General features: G+C 45.3%; 1 protein-coding gene and 1 long non-coding RNA gene across 5 annotated transcripts in view; one reads left to right on the plus strand and one right to left on the minus strand.

The window, feature by feature from the left end:
* MYO1B (myosin IB) overlaps positions 1–27674 on the plus strand; it is a 305050-nt gene that overhangs the window by 250963 nt on the left and 26413 nt on the right. For 2 of the 4 annotated variants that reach the window (XM_073546692.1, XM_073546693.1), the window contains exons 21-26: positions 8693–8761; positions 11290–11376; positions 11625–11711; positions 14204–14290; positions 15701–15775; positions 20444–20578. In XM_073546692.1, the coding sequence (XP_073402793.1) occupies positions 8693–8761; positions 11290–11376; positions 11625–11711; positions 14204–14290; positions 15701–15775; positions 20444–20578 (540 nt within the window). The remainder of the gene's footprint in view (positions 1–8692; positions 8762–11289; positions 11377–11624; positions 11712–14203; positions 14291–15700; positions 15776–20443; positions 20579–27674) is intronic. The other 2 variants (XM_073546694.1, XM_073546695.1) reach the window with 2 other exon arrangements.
* Positions 1–27674, minus strand: part of LOC141049856 (uncharacterized) — a 111301-nt gene that overhangs the window by 74342 nt on the left and 9285 nt on the right. Inside the window, exon 2 of the long non-coding RNA XR_012220455.1 lies at positions 20367–20838. This is a non-coding gene — a long non-coding RNA (uncharacterized lncRNA). The remainder of the gene's footprint in view (positions 1–20366; positions 20839–27674) is intronic.

Genomic DNA, 27674 nt, shown 5'->3' on the forward strand with positions numbered 1-27674 from the left:
CCTTATAGCCAGCCTCTGTGCACTATGCCGGGCTCAAGGAAGAGAACCAGGCAGGAATGTTTCTATGCATTCTGTACAGCCTGCAAAGCCACGCTCCCTAGTGGCAGCACGTATCCGCACTGCCGGGACTGCATCCAGAATTCTGGGTCAGAACCCCAGGGAGTCCCTACTGACGCTTCAGTGTCACAGGCCACGCCGGAATGGGTAACTCAGATGTCTCAGTCTATGTCACAGTCCATAGACAACCTAACTGCTACATTACTGCAAGCTCTGCAGAGTCGGGCCCCGGCTATGGACGGTACACAGCAAACGGACAGCTTGTCTCAGAAACATGCTGCTTCCGACTCTCACAGACGTAAGCGGACCCACAGGTCTCGATCACCTAAGTCGCACTATAGCAAAAGGTCGTCCCCCTCTAGGGAGAGACAGCGTCATTCCAGGTCTCCTGGGCAGTCCCCTGCCACAGACAGACAGTGCAATTTACCACAGGGATCCCCCACCACAGAAGACCCCCGCCCCAGGTCGCCCTCCAGGGATCACCTTAGCGAGGCACAGGATTCGGAGGGCATTTGTGACTCTGACTCAGATAATGAAACGGTCAGGTCCGTGGTACCTTCTCCCCCTAGCAATACAGCGCTAGTTGAGGACATAATTTCTGCCATTCATCGGGTGCTAAAATTCCAGTCTCGCCCCTGGAAGTCCCAGAACATAGGATTTGCTTCGAAAGTGTTCAAAAACCACCTAAGGTCTTCCCTAATCACGATGAGTTTGAGAAAATACTTACCAAACAGTTTGCGCAGCCTGACAAAAAATTCGCTAATCGCAAATATTTGGAAGCGAAGTACCCCTTCCCACAGAAAGACACCAAACAATGGACAGATCCACCTGAAGTGGACCCTCCGGTTTCTAGGCTAGCAGCGCAGACTTTACTCTCTCTGCCGGATAGCTCAACCCTCAGGGACGCAGCAGACCGGCAAGTAGAACGCATGGCTCGTTCTATTTTCGAAGCGGCAGGCGCCTCTCTGGGCCCTGCATTTGCTTCAGTTTGGGCATCCAAGGCCATCCTGGCTTGGGCCAAAAAACTACAGGAGGGTCTTCAGGCTTCAAATCCTGAACACTCGGACCAAGCGGTCCAGATGGCAGTGGTAGCAGACTACATGATTCATGCAGCCCTGGATTCCGCCAGAGGTGTAGCGGGAATAGCATCTAACGCCATCACGATCCGACGCATCCTCTGGCTGCGAGAATGGAAAGCGGATGCGGCCTCAAAGAAGTCCCTCACGCGACTTCCGTATTTTACTGGAAGACTTTTCGGCGAAAAGTTGGACACCATGATAGCCAATGCCACTGGGGGTAAGAGTACCTCTCTCCCTCAACTAAAACCGAAACGCACGTTTAAACGAAGAAACCAGACGCGATTCCGATCCTTTCGGAATTCCTCAGGCTGGTCCGTTTCGCGCCCAGTGCAAAACCGCAACCGTTCTCCACGCAGAGACAACCCACGGACGCAGCAGCGACCGGACAGGGCTTGGCAGTCGAAAGCAGGCCAAGCGAAACCCAAGGGAGGAAAACCTCAGAACTTCACTTCATCATGACTCGAGACCTCCGGAAGACACCCCACCAGTAGGCGGCCGACTTTTACTCTTTCAGCAAGTCTGGCTGCCTATTACAGAAGACAGGTGGGTCAGGGAAATAGTGTCTTCCGGATACAAGATAGAGTTCACTTCCGTTCCACCGAACCGGTTCTTCCTTTCTGTTCCTCCAACACCACCAGAAAAGGCTCGTGTTTTCCACCAAGCGGTTTCCTCTCTCCTTCAATCAGGAGTTGTGGTGCCGGTTCCCGCAAATGAGAGATTCCGAGGATTCTACTCAAATTTGTTCGTAGTCCCCAAGAAAGGAGGCGGCGTCCGACCCATACTGGACCTAAAACAGCTCAACAATTACGTACGGGTCCGTCATTTCCGCATGGAGTCCCTCCGGTCCATCATTGCATCCATGGAGCAGGGAGAATACCTCGCCTCCATAGACATACAGGATGCGTATCTCCACATACCAATTGCTCCCGCCCACCAAAGGTTTCTCAGGTTCGCGGTCAACCAAAACCACTACCAGTTTGTCGCCCTTCCGTTCGGACTCGCCACGGCTCCAAGAACGTTCACCAAAGTCATGGCGGCCACCGTGGACGTCCTGCACTCAAGAGGCACTCAAGAGGCATCCTAGTCGCCCCGTACCTGGACGACCTCCTCGTCAAGTCTCCCACTTTCAAAGACTGCGAGGTCAGTGTCTCAATCACTCTAGACACTCTGAGTCGCCTGGGATGGCTAGTCAACCTACAGAAATCGTCGACCATCCCAACTCGGACTCTAACATTCCTGGGAATGGTATTCGACACCGCCAGGGGCCTGGTGCTCCTTCCCAAAGACAAGACATTGGCCATCCGTCTGGGAGTTCGCACACTCCTTCGCAGTCCTCCTCGATCTCTCCGGTTTGCCATAAGAGTCCTCGGCCGGATGGCAGCAGCAATAGAGGCAGTGCCATTTGCCCAGTTTCACCTCAGGGTCCTTCAACTAGCCATACTCAGATCTTGGGACAGGAACCCCTTCTCCCTCGACAGGGAGTTCAGGTTGACGTCATCAACCAGGAGGTCCCTGCATTGGTGGCTCAAACCAACCTCGCTTACACGAGGGAAGCCATTCCTCTCAGGACAATGGAAGATCCTGACTACCGATGCAAGCCTGACAGGCTGGGGGGCGGTGCACCTACATCACAGGGCACAGGGCAAGTGGTCACCGAGGGAAGTGACATTGCCCATCAATGTTCTGGAAATCAGGGCCATTCTCTTGGCACTGAGAGCCTTTCATCACTTGCTTGCAGCCTCGCACATACGGATACAGTCGGACAATGCCACGGCTGTGGCATACGTGAACCACCAAGGCGGGACCCGCAGCGCCCAGGCGATGAGAGAAGTGGCTCATATCCTCCGCTGGGCGGAAGACACAAGGTCGGTACTTTCTGCGGTACACATTCCGGGTGTAGAAAACTGGGAAGCCGACTTCCTCAGCAGGCAAGGAATGGACTCGGGGGGAGTGGTCTCTCCATTCCGAGATTTTTTTACCAGATCTGTCAATGCTGGGGAACCCCGGATGTGGACCTAATGGCATCCCATCTCAATACCAAGGTTCCCAATTTCATGGCCAGGACACACGACCCGCGGTCGCTCGGAGCGGATGCCCTGGTCCAGGAATGGTCCCAGTTCCGACTCCTGTACATTTTTCCACCCCTCCCCCTAATCGCCAGGGTCGTGAGAAAGATCAAGCAAGAGGGAGTTCCGACCATCCTCATCGCGCCAGACTGGCCCAGACGTACTTGGTACGCCGACATCGTCCAACTTACGGCAGACGCCCCCTGGCGTCTACCCGACCACCACGACCTTCTGTCTCAAGGTCCGTTCTTCCACCAGAATTCAGGGGCTCTCAATTTGACGGCATGGCCCTTGAAACCTGGATTCTAACCCAGGCAGGTTTTTCACCGGCAGTCATTGCAACTATGATCAGGGCAAGGAAGCCTGCCTCCGCCAAGCTCTATTATCGTACCTGGAGAGCTTTCTTTTCTTGGTGCGAATCTCATGGACAAGTCCCACTCCCTTATTCCCTCCCGAAGGTACTAGGTTTTCTTCAATCGGGCCTAGATGCCAAGCTATCCTTAAGTTCGCTTAAGAGTCAGGTGTCGGCGCTTTCAGTCCTTTTTCAAAAGCACATTGCTATTAAACCGCAAGTAAGGACTTTCATCCAGGGAGTTTCCCGATTGGTTCCTCCCTACAAACGTCCGCTGGATACGTGGGACCTCAATCTGGTCCTGACAGCATTGCAAGCTCCACCCTTCGAACCTCTTAGAGGAGTTCCACACTCCATTCTGTCTCAGAAAGTGGTTTTTCTAGTGGCGATCACCTCGTTACGCAGAGTGTCGGAATTGTCAGCACTTTCCTGCAGACGGCCTTTCCTTGCCTTTCACCAGGACAAGGTGGTTCTCCGCACGGTACCATCCTTCCTTCCGAAGGTTGTGTCCAACTTTCACCTTAATGAAGAGATTTCACTGCCTTCCCTTTGCCCGGTTCCGGTTCATAGAGTGGAGAAGGCTCTGCATACGCTTGACCTCGTCAGAGCATTGCGAATTTACGTGTCCAGTACTGCACCTTTCCGGAAATCTGATTCCCTCTTCATTCTTCCGGAAGGTAGTCGCAAGGGGTTGCCGGCTTCCAAGGCTACCCTTGCCAGGTGGATCAGGTCCACCATACATGAGGCCTACCGACTTAACAGTTACCCTCTTCCGGCCGGTATCACGGCACACTCTACACGGGCAGTAGGGGCCTCCTGGGCCATTCGGCATCAGGCTTCGGCACAACAAGTGTGCAAGGCGGCCACTTGGACTAGCCTACACACGTTTACGAAACACTACAGTGTTCATACCCAGTCCTCAGCGGATGCGAGCCTGGGTAGACTGGTTCTGCAGGCGGCAGTACCCCAAGTCTAGGGGACTGTCAGCACAATATTCGTCCACTGCTTCCCACCCAGGGACTGCTTTGGGACGTCCCAAGGTTCTGTGTCCCCCAATTAGGCGACAGAGTAAAGGAGATTTTTGTGTACTCACCGTAAAATCTCTTTCTCTTAGCCTTTAATTGGGGGACACAGCTCCCACCCTGTTGCCCTTACGGGCCGTTGTTTCCTGTTGAGTTCTCATATTGTTCTTTTAGCTCGTACATAGTAGCCTTCTTACAGGCATGGTTATGTTATTTGGTTACGTTCCTCCTTATGCTTTGGCACAAAACTGGAGAAGGCTGTCGCCGTCCAGGGGTGTATACTGCAGAGGAGGAGCCAAGTTAATCTTTTTCAGATTATGCATAGTGTCGCCTCCTAGTGGACCGCAGCATAACACCCAAGGTTCTGTGTCCCCCAATTAAAGGCTAAGAGAGAGAGATTTTACGGTGAGTACACAAAAATCTCCTTTTTATATACACAGTTTTCCATCCCAATGATCTCCTGTAACATATTCTCACCAATTACAGGGGGAGAGGTGTCAATCCATTTAGCCAGGTATAAAATACATGATTCCTCTCTGAATTGGAACAAATTCCAAGCCATCCTCAGTCCTAATATACATGTTTAGGGTCTTCTCTATATTATATACTCTTTTTAATAAAAGGTAATATCCCTTTCCAATAGTTTCCCAAATTAGATCAACACCACGTGCTACTTCTAGTGCTGGCTCTGCTCCGGAGCTGGCTTCATCACGGTACATGAATGGTGCTCTGTGGGAACTCCTTGTCTGCTGCACCACACGACAAATGTCAGGAAGGGGTTTAGCCCAAAGTGTAAACGTTTGTGATAACGAGGATAACTGAGCGTTTTTGACCAGCTACCCCTTAAGTTAATCACCTTTAACTGAGGCATTTTCATATTGACAATGAGGTAAAGGTCAAAAGTTTGTAGAATCATATCGATCGCCCTGTGCTCAATCTACGTAAGCAAACTGTGTTTTCGTGAAAGTGCCACTGAATTTCACATGCCAAAGTTCATAACGGCCGAAGGCCACCTAAAAGGTAAAGTGTAATCAATAATAATCACATGGTTTTACAAAATTGGGAAGTGTTTACTGTATTCTTCCAATAGTCCTCTAGTTTGTTATGCACTCCAGGAGATCTATCCAAAAAAGAAAGCATCCTTTTCCATCTGTTCAGTTTGCATCAACAAAAACTTCAGATTTCTGATCAGTTGTCACCTAGTTGCCTTTTCCTCCGTCTTTTTTCTAGTTTTAGGCTACATTCCCACATCTGTGTGAATTTTTACGTCAATGGGAAACGGAGCATTTTTCATCCGTTTTGCATCAGTTTTTTTTTCTCATCTGGTGTGTTTTTTTTTTTTTTTTTTTTCTACAACTGGAATAGGTAAATTGTCTAGCTCTTTCTGTTTATCGATTGACTCGTTGCATTGGATCAGTTAAAAACTAATGACACATGGATGGAGCACAGGCAAAAAAGTTGGGACATTGGGTAAAATGTAAAGAAAACAAGAATGCAGAGTGTAGGACACAGATCAGAAAGTGGAAGACCTTTTTTTTCATTTGACAAAAAGGCAGCAACACTTACCTGCCCAGATCTTGAAACAAATGCACTACAGGGTGCAGCCAGCCCATATAGCAAGATGTCAGCAACACAGGTGCAAAATACCAGATCAACAGCCACTCCCCACCTACCCAATCCTTGAGGGGGTGACTGCCCAGTATACAATTGCACAATAAAGGCCCGCATAGGGCGTTGTTCACACAAAGGTACCGCACAGTGTCTAGTTCACAGCCTATTAGTCACGCCCCTACTTTTCGATAGCCTTGTGAACACCCCTCATGCAAGACCAGACGTGTCTGGGCTTGGCTGCACCCCAAGAAATATAGTGCAAAAAATACAAAAATAGTGAGGTGTTAGTTGATATTTTGGCCAAAATGCGTGAGCCCCTTTTCGGTGTGCAGCCAAGCCCAGACACGTCTGGTATCGCATGAGGGGTGTTCACAAGGCTATGCATTGAGAGTGTGCTGACCAGCCCGCCTAATCGAAAAGTAGGGGCGTGACTAAGTTACACATGTATCAAAAACCGGTAGTTGTAATATTTAAGTGACATGTACCATGAGGCAGATACAGAGCAAGTGCTCATATTCACAACCGGTAACTAAAGAGACTCCAGTATGGCAGCAATCATAGAGCAAGTGCTAATATCAACACCAAAAATTGAAGGATCTTTGCTCCCACAGTTCCCAGGTAACACTGTATGCTAAACAACCTTCAGTTTTTGGTGTTGATATTAGCACTTGCTCTGATTGCTTCCATGCTGCCATACTGGAGTCTCTTTAGTTACCGGTTGTGAATATGAACACTTGCTCTGTATCTGCCTCGTGGTACATGTCACTTAAATATTACAACTACAGGTTTTTGATATATGTGCCCCTTGACCTTCTTTATTAAGGTTTGCACTTTATTATGGTCCATTATACTCTATAGGGCTGGCTATTCTGGGTCTGTGCGGGGTGCTGTATCCGGCTTTCATATGCCATTTGTGCACGCTATCCCCCTCCCCCCCCCCCCCCCCTTTTTCCATGTACTGTACTTTAGTGTCCATGTGTTTTTATAATGTATTACTGAATAAAATTCTATTTTATGGGACTTTTTGACTGCTTGTGTGTTGGTTTGCTCTCTGTATGGGTTGCAGTTGTCCTTTTAAGTCCTAAATACTAATACTTGTATGTGGTTTATATCCCATGATTCTTTGAATTACTCTATTATGTAAATAACCAGTTTTTGGTTTCCACATATATTGTGTACCACAATTGTATTTTACTATAAAGTGAGAATGGTCAGATTCTTTAAGAAAATGACCCGGTCACTAAGGGGTTAAAAAAAAATTGGTAAGAAGGGTGACCGTGTTGACATTATTCGACATCCCACACATTTACTCATTACGACTTTGAGTGCTTTAGACAAACAAGGTCACCCTATACGCATATTTTGATGGATTCATCATTTACGGTATGCTTTTTGTTACATGTGACGTTTCAGAAAAAAAACTCTTTTGTGTCTGCTATTTTCAGGCAATATAGGACTTGTTTCCTGTATATTAATCCTCTGCGTGCTCAAACTCTAGTCTTCAATTATCTCTGAGATGGTGTCTTTGCCTTCCTGTTACTTTGCACTAACACGCTACTTGTATTTCCTCCTCCTCATTGATTTCAGGAGACATGTAATCTGATCTCTCAGTGAGTTGGCAGTCTTGAGTAAGCTGGATTTCAGAGTATGTATTGAGTTTAGGAGGCAGGGGAGGAGTAGAAGTGGCTCATTGAAAAAGACAAAAAAATTTTCAATAATAAATTGCAAAGTTTCTTAGTTCTTGTTCTACTGATTAGCAGAAAGTTTATAGGAACAGCTGTGACTATTTTAGTCAAAAATGGGATATAGACCGATGCGTTAAACTCTTCTGGAGCCTGAGCTAGCCCAGGGGCTCATCTGGTACATAAAGTTAGACCACAACTCTTCAGCAGCTCAAATAAGCGATAAGCAAAGAAATAGGCCAGCTTCACAAATAGATTCTTCTTTATATAAATGAGATCTATACACAGGACATGAAGTCATGATAACAGGTGAATTTGCGTTAGTTTAACTCTCACATCAACGCGTTTCAGGTGAACTCGCCCTTAATTATGGTTCATGTTTATATGAAACAAGTTGAGGAGAGCGATATTGTAACGTGAATTCACCGGTTATCATGACTTTTCATGTCCTCGCTATGGATCTACTTTAAATAGAGAAGAATCTATTAATTGTACAGTATATCAATATATAAGCCATGGTAACTGCTGCGGTCTATAGCCTATACCTATTGTTCTGTACTCTGGATTAGACTGTAACTAGTATGTGTAGTTACTGAATGTCTACAACCATTCTTTTTCCTTATTTATAATATCAGTTTTGCACACACATTTTTGGCACATGTTGCCCTATTTTCCACATAATCTTGTATTGTTTGAGCACAATAAATGGATATTTAAATTGTATTGTATATCATTTGTCCTTAAAACCACAAATGCTATCAAAAAATAGAATTACTGTGTCAATCAAGCTTCTAATTAATTTCTGATGTGCTTTCTCCAACAGCAACAAAATAAGTACAAGAGGATTAAAAGTTCCACCATTGTGGTGCAGTCCTATACCAGGGGGTGGAAGGTGAGACTTCATGTGCTAATATTTCTTAATCCGCTGAAAACTCTGTTTATTCTTGATGGTTGTGGAGGGGCCTCTCCAGTTTAAAGTTTGTCACCGTTCTCCTACAAGTCATGGTGCTTCAAACTACTGTTCTTGCTAGAAGTTATGGCATTGTTCTAGTTTGTCATAATGTTTGTGCTTCTTCTGTATATCACTGTGCATCAATCTTTGTGTTATGTATGGAAGTGGCACTGTCAAAACTTGGGTATGGAAGTCTTGCAAACGGTGCTGTGGAGAGCTTGCCCCATGCACCGCATGGTACTAAAATAGTGGCCGATTTGTTCTTTTGGTTCTGTCATGTGAAAAAATAGATCCTGCATTAGACATGCATTACAGGTCAACATGATATAGAGATATAGTAGCTGTGACAGCCCTTTGGGTGACCATCTGCGACAGCAGGAAGAAGCCTTCAGGTGGAGCAGAGTAAAGACTCCCATTCACATTAAATAACTGTTCACCGACATCCATCTCTACTAACTGCCCCACAGATACACAGGCATGCTCTGCACAGTCCAGCGCCCTTATGTTATGAGAGCGTCTGCAAGTCTCCTCTTCTAGTGGCTTATTTCCTGGGTGAACTAGAGTGGTCACCATGGAAATTCAAACTCAAGACAACTAGCACAAATGACCATCCAATGAAGCCTACAGCAAGGTGATGCACTGTCTCCATTGCTGTTCTGCTTAGGCTTGAATATCCTCGGTCAGATAATCAGAATCTGGCTATGGATACAAGTTCAAGAGTGGAAGCACCATCAGCCACCTCCTCTACATGGATGACATCAAGCTGTATGTGAAAAATAAATATTGATTCATTAATCCACCTGACAAGGATCTACAGCGAATATATCGGGATGTCCTTCGGACTGGAGAAGTGCAGCCGGTTGGTAATAAAGGCAAGGTAGTCAAGACTGATGGAGTGGAATTACCCGCACAACACATAGATGTAGAGACCTGTTTACAAGTGCCTCGGCATCCCACAGGGATACGGTAACCATGATGAGGAGGCAAGGAAAGCAGCAACATCCAAATACCATCAGAGGGTAAGACCGGTCCTGAAGAGCCAGCTCAATGGGAAGAATAAAATCCACACCATCAATACATACAGTATACCCTGCCAGATATCAGATACCCTGCTGGCATAGTGTGCTGGCCAAAAGAAGAGATGGAAGCTGCAGATGTGTAGACCTGGAAGCTCCTTACAATACATGGACATCTCCACCCCAAGTCCAACACCTAAAGATTGTATACCTACAGAAAAGAGGGTGGCTGAGGCTTGAAAAGTGTCTAAGCCAGCATCATGGACAAAAAAAAAGAAAATCCAGCAATATATCAGAAAAATGGCAGCAGAGGATAATATGTTGAGAGAAAGCCTAAGACCGCAACAGTCCTGGAAGGAGAAACAGGAACATGAAATACCATGGCAAGATAAGCTGCTGCAAGGGATGTACCTTGGACAGATAATGGAGTTGGCTGACATGGAGAAATCCTACCAATGGCTGGAGAAAGCTGGACTCCGAGACAGCACAGAGGCACTAATCATAGCGACACAAGAGCAAGCACTAAGTACCAGATCCATAGAAGCAGGAATCTATCACACAAGACAAGACCCAAGGTGCAGACTATGCAAAGAAACCTCAGAAACAGTCCAACCACATAGTGGCAGGATGCAAGCTGGAACAGCGTATACCGAATGCCACAACCAAGTAACGGGAATTGTTTACAGGAACATCTGCACAGCATATGGACTAAGTCCTGATGGGGGAACCCAGAAAAAGTGGTGGCGAATGAAAGGGCTAAAATCCTGTGGGACTTCATGATCCAGACGGATAAGCCGGTGTTGGCTAACTAACCAGACATTGTCATAGCAGACAAGGATCAGAAGACAGCAATGATAATTTATGTGGCAGTGCCAAGTGACAGCAACATCAGGAAGAAGGAATATGAGAAGCTGGAGAAATGCCAGGGCCTCAAAGGAGAACTAGAGAAGATGTGGAAGGTGAAGGCAACAGTGATTCCAGTGGTGATAGGAGCACTTGGAGCAGTGACCCCTAAAGTTGGAAGAATGGCTACAACAGATCCCAGGAGCAACATCTGAGCTCTGTCCAGAAAAGCGCAATAATAGGGACAAATAAGTATGTATGTAGGTAGTCCGGTGGTCAGTCCTGCTCAGTGATTGAATGCCATCTCTGCTTTAATTGAAGAACTGTTAATAGCTCAAATGGACCACGCACTGGACTCCTACATACTCCAGGGATTTCAATGAATAAAATGCAAGGTTTACTAAAACGTTTGTCTGGGTGAGGGATGGGGCTAATAGTATTTAAACATGTTTTTTCATGCAAATAGTAAATGATATAATACTGCTTGTACCAATCCATCCCATGCTGCCCTCAGATATCTGGCATAAGATACATGCCAAATCCACTCTAATGCATTAACACTGCTCCTATAAATCCAAGCAAGTTTGATTGTGTATTATTCTTATCTAGGCCCGGAAGATCCTGCGGGAGCTGAAATATCAGAAACTCTGCAATGAAGCAGCTACAACAATCGCCGCTTATTGGCATGGAACCCAGGTAATGCACAACATTTGCTTCTTATGACCATTGTATTCCCAAACCCATATAGGGGTCCTTGTGGTCTATGAAGAGAGCTACTTATCCATTAACCTGTCACTTACTGTTACGAATGGGTAGCTGCACCAGTTGTTCTCCACACCCCTGGTATCTTCACCCCCCCCCGATCACCTGGCTCTTTGATTCCTACCACAACCTTTTTCCGCTTTCTAAGCTGCTCTTTAACCTCATTTTCAAATGCACTACAGGCGCGAAGGGAACTGAGGCGACTGAAGGAAGAGGCTAGGAATAAACATGCTATTGCTGTAATATGGGCTTACTGGCTTGGACTTAAGGTATTTCACGCATACATCCAAACCACCATCACGCATCAGCCCTATGATCTCAATGTTCACTAACAAAACCAATAACTCACAAGTGCATGCTGGCTCCACTAGCAATTTCATACAAAATGCCCCTCATTTGTGTTCAGGTTTGTGAATGCATGCAAGCTTGCTCAGTTTTGTGACTGATGAAAGCATTAATTAACCGTAGTGATCAATTTTAGTCTTACATTTCAATGCATGGATGGTGAAGACCTTAGAAGCATGTGCTTGTCAACTTTTAACATAGAACTATTTCAAATTGCTAAAAAAGAACTATTAGAATTAGTGGTTTTTTTTTTTGTTTTTTGTTTTTTTGTGAATTTGCTTAATGTAAAGAATTTTCAGCTGATTTTGAATTGATTTAATTAACTGATTTAAATTGTATCTATTAGTATAAATCATTTATTTATCTGATGCATATCTGATCTCTGATTGTATACAAGATGGTCCACTTAGGAATGGCCCACAAAGGGTTATCCCAACTAGACTTTTGTATGTGTATGTTACATGCTGTTTGTAGCTTTTACTGCCCCATTGGTGGCAAAGGAGGGGTAGCATAACACATGGGAGTACAGAAAAATATATATATCAACACAGGCCATGTATATCCTCAAAACCTCTGTACATGGTTAGTATGTTGATATAGTGTGTAGTAGTGTCTAATACATTGTTGCAACAAGGGATAAATGGAAGTATGACTGCAGAATCCGATGCATGGCTTCTTTGCAGTCAGTCAACCAAGGAGACACATAGGTCAGCATAATGGAAGCAAACAATAAGCAATATACCATGTGATGATTTTAGTTTAGTCAATTTGCAAAGTTGTTTCATATTTTATTTCAAGTTTAATTTGAAAAATGCTTTTATTCTGCGATTTGCATTATATACAGAGGTACACTTGCTCTATAACACCCCACTGCCATCACATATCCTCTGCGCTATATGCTGAGTTTCATATTGGAATAATGGTCACTTAGAAGTGATCAAGTCTCTCTGCCAAAAAAGTAGCCTGTAGGCTTTCTTTCATTTTTTAATATTAAGAACCAACAAATTCCCATGGTCATGCAGCACTGTACATTTTGGGGGTTTTAAAGCCAACCTCAACTCCACCAGGTAGTATTGGAAAGAGAGATGGCACAAACCTTTGTAACCATTTTTAATCATTTAAAGCTGTAGTGGAATATAATGGTCTATTTTCTCTTGATACTATGCCATTGTTGCATCTTTTCATACTACAGCTATAGTCTACAAGGCAGACCTGAGGGTTTGGTCCTGTATTGTTAAAATCGGGGAGAAAAAGACTAAGGGTACGTCTACTCGGGATGTATTTGCAGAAGATTTGCTTCTGGATTATCTGGGCAGAAAATGCCAGCACTGTGGATGATGATGATTTATGGAATCTCATCCACACACTGTCGAGAAATCTGCAAATTTGGACCTAAACAAGTCTCCGTAATACGGCGATTAGATGCTTGCCATGCGATACATTTTGATATTATGACTCTGATACTAGGACTTTCAGTGGCAATACGTAACTACACCTGCAGAATAACTAGATCCTTAGCATAGTTCAGCACACCAGTAGTATAGATATGCTGCCTCAGTACTTTTTTATTATTGCCATTGTCGCCCATCAATTTCTGGTGGTTACATGTCTGATTATTGAGGGCCCCACCATTGGGATACCTGACAATCACTAGAAAGGAGACCTCAATGCCCAATTCTCCCCCACTACGTGATTGCAATGAAGTGGAGCTTAACTAAGGTGGAGGAGATGAATGCACCAAAACGGACCAAAAAACGCCAAGTACTGTGTTCGGACATGTTGGTGAACCCAATGGAAATAAATGGAGCAGCATAGCACATGTTACCATCTCTTTGGTAATTTCAATAGTGGGGCCCCAATAATCATACAGTAATCACCTACCATATGCTGCATATAAGTGATAAATGTCTGTAGTGAGAACTTTTTATTTCCTTCCAGATGAAGGGGTTGTCCAGTAATTTTATATGGATCCCTTGTTGGGCACCTCAGCGATCAGCTGTTATTGGTGCCACTAGCTGTGCTCAGTTGTGGAGTTGAACTACACAGCTCCATCAGTGGTATAGTGGTCACTGTACAGTTGACAGAGCTTTGTAGTTCTGCTCCATATCTGATCACTCCTGGAAGCTGGCACCGATAACACCTGATCGGCAGTTTTCACACCCCCATTGATCAGATGCTGATGAGCTATCCTGAGAATAGTAATCATTGTAAAGTACCGAACAACCCCTTTAAAGTATAATCTTTGACTAGTGCATCAGGTCTCCAACCTCACATCCAGTTAGGGATTTGATTTCTTTTATTACATACTTACAGACCTTTCCTTATGTCTGAAATACTTTCTCGTTTGGGAAGTTCTCTTCTGGTGAATTTTCTTTCTGCCTCCGCTATGTTTCCACTCAATATCTAAACATTTTAGGCTCGAAGGGAATTGAAACGCTTGAAGGAGGAGGCTAGGCGTAAGCATGCAGTGGCAGTCATTTGGGCTTACTGGCTTGGACTGAAGGTACTCCCTCTACTGATGTAAAATCAATTTATTACTAACCCCCATCTGATTGTTTCCTGTCCATGTCTAGCTGTTGGCTGTGGTTCTTACTCACTTCTAAGCATGGTGCAAAAGCAGATGACTGTCTAGGGCTAGGTCTTAAACCCGCTTATTTCATTTTTATACAGAAAATGTTGTCCGTTTTCCATTGTGTTAAATGTTATTGAGACACACTAATAACCATATAAATGACTGTTTTACTAGTTTACTCTTATGTCGTTCTCTACATTTAGCATTATTTGATGGTATTTCGTTTTACTTCCATAGCTTATATAGTGCCAGCATGTATAAGCCGTAATTTATAGACTTTGTTTTCACTCGCTGTTATTGGGGCTCACAATCTAAATTTCCTACTTTGAAATGTGAAAGGAAATCCACACAAACACTTGGGAAAAAAAAAACATACAAACCCCATCCTGATGTTGTCCTTGGTTGGACTTCAACCTAAAACCCCAACGCTGCAAAGCAAAAGTGCAATTACGGAGTCGGTGTGCTATGCAAAATGTGCAAACTACTGAGCCAGCGTGCTACCTGTGATGTCATTCTATCGCTCACTGTATACATGTTTTATTTCCATGCCTGTCAATCATATTTATATGGCTGTGTTTATTCAAAGTATACCCAAAATTCATGTGTAGCGTCACTTACTGTAGTTAATTCAGGCTCAAGTGGGCCCTGTACATGTTGGATTATAATAGAACATAACCATCTAACTAAAAATGGCACAATTTGTAGCAAGATGTGACATCCAGTGAATGCAGTGGTGTAGTATTTTTTGTGCTACTCAGGTTTCTGTTTTTGTAGATTTTTATTTGCAGTCTTTGGTTTCCTAATCTTGGCTCTGGAATTCCATTAATTTGGATTTGCATTTTGCTTTTACTGTGTGGTTATACTATGAAAGGAGAGGGAGAATGTCTCATATTTGCAGATTGCGTCTAGGCTTCACTTTCCATAACCCTTCAGTATATTTCTCAAACATTATTTCTACTCTTCTCGCAATGTTCTCTCATTGAATAAAAATAACCCCGACATCATAGACTAGAATTGGTACAAACAATAAGTTTACAGACTGGGCTTTATTCTGGCATCTACGGTTTCAATGTTTTTATTCTATTTAAACACACAATTGCAGCTATATATTCACGTATTTGCATCTGTTCACATTCAGGAGACTCGACCTTTCAATGTCCATTGTTTTGTGTATGTTTTATGTGACAAATGTCTGACGGTGTAAATTGCAACTAACCAATTTGTGCTCTTTAATCTATTTCCCAGAAAAATCTATATGATCAGAGGTTCATCTGATTTGTCATGGGACCCTCTTATTGAGATAAAGATTCCTTTAACTTTGATTATTTTTCTTATATTTAGGTACGTAGGGAATACCGGAAATTTTTCCGTGCGAATGCTGGAAAGAAGATTTATGAGTTCACAATCCAGAGAATAGTGAGTATTCTATGCCACGGATACTCACTATAATGGGAGAGGCTTAACCTACAGTAGATTTTTATTTACCTCCATGGTCTCAGCAATTTAGCACCTTATATATGTACTTTACTTTATAGAAGTCTGACTACTAGAGTTGAGCAGATTGATCCACTGTGAGTGAACTTTGTAACAAATTTCTTGAAATTTGCACATTCCGATGAGGTCAAATAATTTGAAATTTGATTGGATAATATCAGCCAGGGATTGGGCTAGTAATGTCACATAGCCACTTGGGCTTTGCCATAATACCTTGTCACATAGTCTAGTTCAGCCGTTTGGGTGGGGGAGGGGAGGTGGGAGAGACAATCTCTCAAGGACTATAAATAATGAGGGCATGCAAAGCAGCAGGCATTTAATGATTACACTGCCTATTAATAGGAGGTCAGAACACAAAGCTCAGACGAATAAAGTAGCACCCTGAAGCGCTATAGCATGCAAACATGAAATATGAAAATTGAATTACATTACTGCTCTAGAAAATGTGAAAAACTGAGAATATTTAGCGCATAAATTGGCCAATTCATGTGTACCCGACAGCCATGATAAGGCGATTCTCGTTTCTGGGAACCTTCCTAATGTGAATTCTCTCTGAGACTAAAGCCTACATCTCAATAGGAAAGTAGGATCCTGCTGTAGTTAAAAACACCTGAGGCTGAGGGGTGCAGTGCTCCGAAAGCTAATGTATACAAATATCAAAAGGCTGACCGTCACTTCCAAACAGAAATCAGGTGTGAACAGGTGCTTACTAAGAGTAGTCTTCTCCATATACAAACAAAGTAGCACATTAGGCAGGTCCCAGCAACGAGAATCGCCTTATTGTGGCTGTCGAGTACACATGAATTGGCCAATTTATGTGCCAAGTATTCTCAATTTTTCATATTTTCTACTGCAGTAATGCATTTCATATTTCATGTTTGCATGCTATTGCGCTACAGAGTGCTACTTTGTTTGGTTGTAAATGGAGATGGCTGCTTAGTAAGCACCTGATTTCTGTTCGGAAGTGACAGTCTTTTGATATTGGAACACCAAAGCTCGGCATTACAAATTGGAATATAAAGGATAAAATCAGAGTATGGTGTACTACTGCCATGCTGAAAAACATTGAAAATGGAAGGGTTAGTCTCAGTCTGTGAATAAAAATAGATTCAAGTGATGGGGAGGTGCAGGACCTGCGATGTCTGTGAGACTGAATAGCTTGACCTGTAATATACTACAGTACAACACTTTAACACCATTTTTTTTTTTTTTTTTAATTCTTGACGCACTGCAATCAATGTGGGCAATTTAATACCCCTCTGTCTTTAAAGGGGTTGTGCACTACTAGGACAACCCTTTCTCGATCTGAATATTTCCTTCCCCATGAAAATAAAAAGGCTTATACACTCCTCCTGTGCCACCCACCATTGTTCCTGCGGTGTCGGTACTTGCTTTCCTGAGCGCACGTGCGGTTGCTATGACCAATGAGCCCTACGCCCAATCAGTGCTGTCGTCGCTGTCCTTGCCTCCAGACGTATTAGTAGTCAAGGGGTGTGAGCAGCCAGACAAAGCGTATACCCCTTTAAAAGGAATCATGTCAGTAAGTTGAACCAACCAAGCTGTGTATATGGGCATGTAGGTCATAGGAAGCTGAATAAAATACCTTGATCTGTGATCCCATGTCTTATCCCAGAGAAATCCATATTTTTCTTAATATGTAAATGAGTTGATAAGATCTACGACAGGATTCAGATGTGAATGAGAAACTTCCTTCAGAGCTTATTGTAGATGAAAGGGGGAGTTACCAGTGTGACATGTAACTGGCTACGCTTTGCACTCACTGTATAGTTGGGTGTGACTATAACTGACACATCTGCAGCTTCTATCAGTTTGCAATACAGCAGAGCTGTGAGAGCTGCAGCTGCTAATGTGTTCATTATAAGACAAAGTTCAGTTGTACTCTACCGTGTTGGTTAGGTGTCTCACAATGATAACATCACCTTTCATTTATAATAATCTCTGGGGGCAGATTCTCATGCAGATCAGTGTCCGGCCCATAGATCCGAACGGCTCATTTACATATAATAAACTGTCACTGAAAAAGACCTGGGTGTATGGGTGGACGACAAACTCACATTTAGTGGCCAGTGTCAGGCAGCTGCTGCAAAGGCAAATAAAATAATGGGATGCATTAAAAAAGGCATAGATGCTCATGAGGAGAACATAATTTTATCTCTATATAAGTCACTAGTGCGACCACACTTAGAATACTGTGCACAGTTCTGGTCTCCGGTGTATAAGAAAGACATAGCTGAACTGGAACCGGTGCAGAGAAGAGCGACCAAGGTTATTAGGGAACTGGGGGGTCTGCAATACCGAGATAGGTTATTACTTGGGGTTATTTAGTTTGGAAAAGTGAAGGCTTAGGGGTGATCTTATTACAATGTATAAATATATGCGGGGACCGTACAAAGACCTTTCTAGTGATCTTTTTACTCTTAGGGTACCGTTACACCTAGCGATGCACCAGCGATCCCGACTAGTGATATGACGCGGTCAGGATCGCTGGTGCATCGCTAGGTGGTCGCTAGTGAGCTGCCACACAGGCAGATCTCACCAGCGACATCACTGGGGACGGGGATCGCTACTTACCTGTCAGACGCGGCGATCCTGCGTCCTCCTGCCCGGTTCCACGCGTCACTCATCGGCGCCACAGGAAGCCCAGCAGGAAGTGGCTGACGAGGAATGGTCCAGGAGCTTCTCGCGCGATCAGCGGGGGAGCCGGTCGGAGGTAAGTATCACATGCAGCGATATCGCTAGCAATATGGCTGCAACGTCACAAAATTGGTGACTTTACAGCGATATTGCTAGCGATATCGCAGTGTGTAACGGGGGCTTTAGACCTGTGACCGGGACAAGGGGGCATCCTCTACGTCTGGAGGAAAGAAGCTTTAAGCATAATCAAAGACGCAGATTCTTTACTGTAAGAGCAGTGAGACTATGGAACTCTCTGCCATATGATGTTGTAATGAGTGATTCCCTACTAAAATTTAAGAAGGGACTGGATGCCTTTCTTGAAAAGTATAATATTACAGGGTATATACACTAGTTTCCTTAATATTGCGTTGATCCAGGGAGCTAGTCTGATTCCCGTATGTGGAGTCAGGAAGGAATTTTTTACCCCAGTGTGAAGCTTACTGTTTGCCACATGGGTTTTTTTGCCTTCCTCTGGATCAACATGTTAGGGCAAGTTAGGACAGGATATGGGTTGAACTAGATGGACTTAAAGTCTTCCTTCAACCTTAATAACTATGTTACTATATAATAAAAACATGGATATCTCTGGAATAAGACTTCGGATCACAGATATCAAGGTGTCCCTTTACTCAGCTTCCTATGACCTACTTGCTCATATAGGCGGCTTAGGAGGGTTGATCCTAGTGACAGATTCCCTTTACTGACATGCTTTGCTCTGGACCCGCTGTCTCTGGTGGAAACATTAGGGATTGTCAGGTGAGAGAATTCAATCTTTATTTCCCTGCTAGGGAAATCTGTCAGCCGTAAAATACATTTGATGGACAGAAACTTAACGTTTATAGACTTTTAAGAAGTTTTCTAGAAATTTTATAGACGTTCATGGAAGTTTCCAGAAGTTTGTGTTTCTGCTCAGTTTAATTTCTGTTGGAAATTGTGAGAGCGATTTTAGGCTACGTTCACACGTAGCGGAACTCCCGCAGAAGTTACCGTGAGAATTCCGAATTCCATTCCGCGGGAAAATCGCATTTTAAATTCCCGTGATTTTCCCGCGGAAAAACTAGCGAATTGCAAGCGTAATTAGCTTGCAGAATGCTAGCGGTTTCCAAGCAATCTGGAGCATCGCTTGGAGAACTGATTGACCGGTTGGTCACACTCGTCAAGCACAGTGTTTGACAAGTGTGGCCAACTTTTTACTACTGAGGCTGCCTATGCAGTCTCAGTAGTAAAAGATAGGATGTAAAAAATAATAAATATTGTTATTTTCACCTTCCAGCGTCCCGCGCAGCCTTCCCGCCTCTGTCCACACTCCCGGCATCTTCCGGTCCCAGTAATTCTCGCAAAGGATTACTGGGACCGGAAGATGCCGGGAGCGTGGAGAGAGGCGGGAAGGCTGCATGGGAAGCTGGAAGGTGAGAATAACAATATTTTTTATTTTAATTCTATTTTTTACAGGGATATGGTACCCACAGCCCGGAGGACAGTCTCCTCTCCTCCGGACTGTGGGTACCATCCGCAAATGTTCTGCTTACTTTTCGCATGGTGGGCACAGCCACATGCGGAAAGTAAGCAGAACAATGCATTCCTATGTGGACGGAATCGCCGCGATTCCGCTAAATTAATGAGCATGCTGCGTTTTTTACCGCAAAGCGATTCCGCGGCGGAAAAAACCGCAGCATTAGCACAGCATTGGGGGATCCCATAGGATTGCATGGGATGCTTATTTTTCATGGCAAAATAGCGCGTTTAAAACCGCCGCAAAAACGCGACGTGTGAACGCAGCCTTACAGTTAAATTCCTTTTTTTTTTTTTTTTTTACCTGTTTTGCATGCTGTAGCAGATTATCCAGTATTTTCAAATTCTTAATGCTTAGTATTTTATTCAATATTATCACAGATGCAAAAGTACTTCTTGGAAATGAAGAACAAGGTTCCCTCAGCATCTCCGATCGACAACAATTGGCCAACAAGACCTTACCTCTTCTTGGATGCAGCACACAAGGAAATGAAGAGGATTTTCCATCTGTGGAGGGTATGCATTTGATTTAGCCGGAAAGCTGTAATCATCTGGTTTTAACGTTTCCAGTATGTTCATGTTTAGGAGATCTTGGGAAAATATTTCTTTGCAGCTTTGGATCTCAAAAGAGGTGTACAAGCCATCGAGGGATTGCCAAAGGTTTTAGGCTGACTGGTTGAGCCAGTAATGGTGCACAAGGGAGAAGTTATGTTGCTTACAAATCCAGTTCTTATACTGCCAAAACAGGAGGCATGTGTGCTGTTCCTTTTTTCTATCTATGGAGTTTAGAAACAAAGCAAATATTCAGTATTGTATCCATATAGAAGATACTCTAATAACGCCCCACCACTTGATTTTTTTTTTTTATTACATTTTGTCTTGATTCAACTGCACTTCCCAGTGACTATTTGAGAAGGATAGAGAAGTCATGACCAAAGTTGTATCCTCAATTTTGTAAGCAGAATGCATGCAGTTGAGGAAAATGGCAAGTACTAAAAAATGTTGTAACAGAAATAACATATTCGTATTCCTAAACTTGTCATCCAAGCGATTTCCTCATTTATACATCTCTAAAAGTGTGTCCTTTAAAGGGAAGCAGTCATGCTGAAAATTATATCTGATCACTGTACCAACAGGGTATTATAGTGAAAATTTTCAGTAACCCTTACATTTTATTCATTGATATCCCTGGTGTTTGAATGCGTAGGGGTCTAGTGGGTGGTCCTAATGAATGATTAGTAATTGACAACAGTATGCACAGAAACAATTATTCAACAAATGTAATCTTTTCCAAAAAATCTATATATCATTCTGCTCAGCTTTCCCTTCTCTCTTACATGCTGGTCACAGATCAGACTGCATGCAAAAGTGCACTGTACATGGTCTTGCTGTTCTCATTAAGTTTAACTTCTTCACAACATGTGCTGATGTACGGCGTTCCCGCCAACTGCCATAGGATTATGGTTCAATGATTATCACCGGGTGTCATCTATACATCATAGCGGACACCCTGCGGAAACTCCCACGATCAGTGCTTTTTAACCCCTCTTATGCCACTGTGAATAATGACAGCGATCGGCATAGCAGAGGGAGGGAGCTCCCTCCCTGCTCTGTTCGGCACAACACAATTGTGCCAATAGGGTCTATAGTGACCTCGGGGCTGAAAGATGGCCGCACAGTCACCCAGGTGCAGTGGCCTTTTTGTTCCTGCGTATGGCAGGAGCTGACATGCCTACTCCCTGTGTATGAGACACTGATCTAATGCCCTGCAAAGCAAAAGCATTGTAGAATATTAGATCAATGATCAGACAATGGAAATGTAATGTCCCACACTGGGACAAGGTTAAGAAAAAAAAGTGTTTTTAAAAAAAAATAAGATATATATAAAAAAAAAACAAAAAAAAAAAACACGAAATGAAGAATGAAAAGATACATATATGTATGTAAAAACAAAAATAAACAAAGTACACATTTGATATCTCCGCCTCTGGAACGACCCATCCTATTAAACTGTCATAATAGTTGACCTCTTCAGTGAACACCGTAAAAAAAAAAAAAAACTATTCTTTTTCCATCATGCGTCGAACAAAAAGTAGAATAAAACGCGATCAAAAGCGCAATGTAAATAAAAATTGTGTAGCTGAAACCTTGTCCCACAAAAAACAAGCCGCCAAACAGCTCCATCAGCAGTAAAATTCAAAAGCTATAGCTCTCAGAATACAACGATGTAAAAATATATATATTATTCGGTCGTCCATGACAGCACCACCTGAGAGAGGGATCCGCCCTTCCTAGGAACAGGAAAACCTACAGATACAAAAGGGCGGCACCTCTCCCACGCATCAGTTGGTTTCCTGTTCCTAAGAAGGACAGAACTCCCTACAGATCGTCCGTCATGAATAACCGAATTCCCAGGCCAGCGGACCGACTCGGGTAGCGGGGGTTTCTCCTACCTCGGTCTCGCTGGGGGCCCTGGATGCGCCACGGTGGGTCCGGGTAGGATTTCCACGGCAGTGGTAAGAGCAGGCGGAGACAGGGTCCGGAGGGCGCCTTCTCCATGGGCCGGTGAGGTAAGCGGTGTCCCCCTGTGTCTCCTTCCCCCGGGGCGGTGCGGTCCGTTCGGGCGGGCGCCGCCGGCGGTGTCCCACAAAAGGAGCGGCGGTTCCGAGCCGGCGGCGCAGTGCTGGCCCCTTGCCGCGCGTCCCCGCGGCCTCTGTCGCGCGGCGGAAGTGACGCGGCGGAGGGGGCGGAGCCTAGCGCCGAAACCGGAAGTCGGATGCCGGTCGACTTCCGGTTGTGGGGGACACGCGCCGATGCGCGCCCGCCGCCTGAGGGGGAGGATCGCGGGGAGTGGTCCAATGGGGGGCCCGAACACCGGACGGAGCTCCTGCTGATCCGGAGGGGAAGCCTCCTTAAGACAGAAGGCGTTGCTGCTGAGGTGCTTCTGGAGGCCCAGCGATGGACACAACAGAAGCCCCCATGGATCCACAAGAGGTGCAGCCCGTGGCAAAGCACCCCAGTGACCAGCCTAAGAGGCGGAAGGAGGGACGTTCGAGTGGGAGCCACAGTAGTTCCTCTAGGCCAAAGCATCCTCCTGCAGCCCCCCATGATCCGGTACCTGTCCTCATCTGCAAGGGTAAGAGATCTGAGAGAATGTACCCTGATGCAGTGTCCCCTTATGTTTTTTTGATTCTCAGGGGAAGAAGGCCACAGGGAAGCAGAAGCACAAGGAATGTGCCCTCTGTAGTTGCCCCTTACCAGATGGCCACCCTAAGAGATTGTGTCAGTCTTGCGTGAGACAGACGGTAGGGACAGAGATGAGGGGTAGAACATGAGTGGAGTATCAGACTCTTACACTCTTCCCTATTTACGCAGGTAGCGGAAGAAGCTCCAAGCTTCGCTACAGACCTGAGGCAATTAATCAGGACTGAAATAAAAGCCCTATCAAAAGAAGATTCTTCTAAAAGAAGACGGGCTAGTGTTTCAGGCTCAGAATCTTCAGTCGGCCCTAGGAGGGAAGATATCTCCTCAGAGTCCTCGGCCTCCTCTTCTTCTTCCGAAGAGGTTTCCAGCCGGTTCTGTTTTCCCTTGGACCAAATGGATAAATTAAAACCATAAGGTCAACCATGGGGGTAGAAGAAAAAAAGACAGAATTATCTGCTCAGGACATTATGTTCGGGGGTCTAGACCCCAGAAAGCAAAGGACTTTTCCATTAAACGAAAGAGTCCAGAGCCTGATAGACAGGGAGTGGAAAAAAACGGAAAAAAGGGGTTCTATGCCGCCTGCTTTCAAGCGAAGATACCCCTTTGAGGACCCAGTAGTAAGTCGATGGGATAAGGCCCCCAAGCTGGATGCAGCGGTAGCTAAGGCCTCCAAAAAGTCATCTATACCCTTCGACGATATGGCCTCCCTTAAAGACCCCCTAGATAAAAAGGCAGATTCCTTTTTAAAGGGCACATGGGAGATGTCAGCAGGCGCCCTAAGGCCAGCAATAGCAGCCACGTGCGCAGCCAGATCCATGATGGTTTGGCTGGATCAATTGGACTCCCAGCTAAAGGATGGAACCTCGCGAGCTTCCATCCGTAAGTCTCTTCCAATTATCCAGAATGCTGCTGCCTTTCTGGCAGATGCCTCGGCAGACTCAGTAAGAATGGCGGCCAGGTCTGCAAGTTTGTCTAATTCGGCCCGAAGAGCCCTCTGGTTAAAATGCTGGCTGGGAGATATCCAAGCCAGGTCCCGTCTCTGTTCTATCCCCTGTGAGGGTGAATACTTATTCGGCCCCGTCCTAGACGAACTGTTAGAGAAAGCCGGGGATGAGAAAAAGAAATTTCCAAGTCTGCCGAATACATCCTGGAGACGTCCCTTTTCTAGGAAAGGGTATTCCCGCAGGAGGCAGGCCAGAGATCAGAACAGATGGGACAACAAGAAAACCAGAGGTACGGGCTTCATGTTCGGAGGAGGGGGGCGCCAAGACGGTCCATCACGGGATAATAAGAAGCCGCCCCAATGACTAGTGGCTCCGGTAGGAGGAAGATTATCTGCCTTCTACCCGGCCTGGGCCAGAATCTCAAATAGCAGCTGGATACTGGGGGTTGATAGCTACAGGACTGCACCTAGAGTTCTCCTGCGTCCCCCAAGATCGGTTCAGGGTAACTCCGCTCAAATCTTCCCCGCTAGAACAAGCTGCCCTGGAGACCGAGGTCCTCGAGCTACTGGACAAAAAAGTCCTGACGAGAGTTCCAGAGGAAGAGAGGGGGAAAGGCTTCTATTCCCCCCTGTTCTTGGTCCGTAAACCGGACGACTCATTTAGGGCTATATTTAACCTCAAAGCCCTCAATAAATTCCTGGTCGTACGTCCGTTTAAAATGGAAACAATTAACACCGCAATAAAAATGCTGTTTCAAAACTGCTTCATGGTGGTCCTAGATTTGAAAGACGCTTACTATCATATACCTATATGTCTAGCACACCAACCTTTCCTTAGACTGGCGGTTCAGTTGAAGGGGTCAATCCAGCACTTCCAGTATGCGGCCTTACCCTTCGGGGTGGCAGTTGCGCCCCGAGTATTCACCAAAGTGATGGCAGAGGTGATGGCCCATCTGCGCGAGCTAAACATTCTAGTCGTTCCCTATCTAGATGACCTCCTTATAATAGGCAGTTCAGCCGAGCAGTGTTTAGAACAATTACAGAAACAACGGCGGCTCTAGAGCAGTTGGGATGGCTACTTAATATCAAAAAATCCCGTTTGCAGCCATTAAAAATTCAACAATTTTTAGGCCTAACCTTAGATTCTAAAAAGCAGGAATGCCGTCTTCCCCCAGAGAAGCTGCTGCACCTGCATTGCCGGGTCCTTAACGCTTCCAACAACCCCTCCATGTCCCTCAGGAAAGCCATGTCCCTGTTGGGTTCCCTTTCGTCCTGCATTCCCGCGGTCCAGTGGGCCCAAGTTCATACGAGAACTCTACAGGGCGAAGTTTTATGGTATCAGAGGATTCTTGGGGGTAACTTAGAAGGTCGACTGACCTTATCCAGTAACACAATAGAGTCCCTGGAGTGGTGGTTAGAAAGAAATAACTTGTCTAGGGGGGTCCCTTGGAAGCATAACATTACCCGCGTGGTCACCACGGATGCAAGTCCTTCCGGTTGGGGGGCGCATATGGAGGAAATTCTGGTCCAGGGCCTATGGGAACGGGATCAGATACAAATGTCCTCTAATTTGAAAGAATTGACAGCGGTAGTACACGCAGCTAAAGAGCTCCTTATGTATCTACAGGGCCATCACGTACGAGTTCTCTCGGACAATCGAGTGGCCGTGGCCTATATCAACCACCAAGACGGAACTCGATCCAAAACTCTGATGAATGTGGCAGGACAGTTGTTCCAGCTAGCAGAGCGGCATTTTTTATCTCTCACGGCTCTTCACATAAGAGGAAAAGAGAACGTCGCGGCAGATTTCCTGAGCCGCAACCTGTTAAAACAAGGAGAGTGGGCCTTAAACACCTCCATTTTCGTTCAGATCGTGCAGAGATGGGGTCAACCAGAGGTGGATCTATTCGCCACCAAGGAGAACTCGAAAACGAGACAGTTTTGCTCCCTAAATCCCAGGGAGACTCCTCTGGCAGTAGATGCGCTACTGATAAAATGGGACTTCAGGCTAGCCTACGCCTTTCCTCCCCTATCTCTACTTCCTCTGGTGTTGAGGAAAATCAGGAAGGACAGGGCAAGGGTCATAGTCAGTTCTGGCCCAGAAGAGCATGGTTCTCGAACCTCAGGATCATGTCGGTAGACGATCCTTGGGTTCTCCCGGACATCCCGGACCTTCTGTCCCAGGGCCCGGTCTTCCACCCTCAGGTGGCTGGCCTTCATCTCACGGCGTGGAATTTGAGCGGTCATTGCTAAAAAGTAAAGGCTTCTCCCCAGACCTAATTGACACTCTACTAAAAAGTAGGAAAGTGGTGACAACTAAGATTTACGTCAGAATTTGGAAAAGATTCATCCAAAGCTCAAATATAAATATTGACGATTCCGTCCCTATAGGCCAGATCTTGGAATTTTTACAAAAAGGGCTGGACCTGGGTCTCTCCACCAGTACCCTTAAAGTACAGGTATCCGCCTTGGGGGCCCTCTTTAGCTGCAACATCGCGGCTAATTACTGGGTTAATAGGTTTATCAAAGCAGCGAGTAGATCCAGACCAATAGTAAAAAATAGACTCACGCCATGGGATTTGAACCTAGTCCTCACAGCTATGACAGAAGCGCCATTTGAACCCATCTCGTCAGCCTCTATTAGGAGCCTGTCCCTCAAGATAGCTTTCCTGATAGCCATAACGTCAGCCCGTAGGGTAAGCGACATTCAGGCATTGTCTAGGCGCCCACCTTTTCTTCAGGTAAAAGAGGATAGGGTAATACTTAGACCTGACCCAGCGTATTTACCAAAAGTAGCCTCCAGCTTTCATAGGTCGCAGGAAATAGTCCTTCCATCCTTCCTCCCTAAACCAATTAATGAGAAAGAGGAGAAGCTACACACTTTAGATGTTAGGAGATGCCTCTTGGAGTATCTAGCGGTTACCGATCCTTGGAAGAAGGACAATGCCCTCTTTGTCTCCTACCAAAGCCCTAGGAAAGGTCTTAGGATGTCCAAAAGTACACTAGCCAGATGGATTAGAGAAGCAATCTCGCTAGCTTACACCTCAAAAGGTAGAGTAGCTCCGGAGAAATTGAAGGTGCATTCCACCAGAGCCGTGGCGACCTCGTGGGCCGAGAGATCGGAAGTCTCCATCGACCAGATTTGTAAGGCGGCCACTTGGTCCTCTCCGAGCACTTTTTATAGTCATTATAGGCTAGACTTGGGTGCTTCTGCAGACCTCTCCTTCGGTATCAGGGTTCTGCAGGCTGTAGTCCCCCCCTAAAGTAGTGATTACTCTCTGTAATTCTCTCAGGTGGTGCTGTCATGGACGACCGAATAAAGTCTTAGTTACTCACCGGTTAACGGTATTTTTCGGAGTCCATGACAGCACCCATAGATTCCCTTCCCTTAGTCAAATTGGGTGTGCACGTCTTCCCTTTGTACATATCCACGGGTGATAAAAATTTAAGTGTTGATATTGTTGT

Source organism: Dendrobates tinctorius, unplaced genomic scaffold, assembly GCF_039654945.1.
Source record: "Dendrobates tinctorius isolate UK_male_01 unplaced genomic scaffold, ASM3965494v1 ptg000150l, whole genome shotgun sequence".
NCBI classification, from domain to species: domain Eukaryota; kingdom Metazoa; phylum Chordata; class Amphibia; order Anura; family Dendrobatidae; genus Dendrobates; species Dendrobates tinctorius.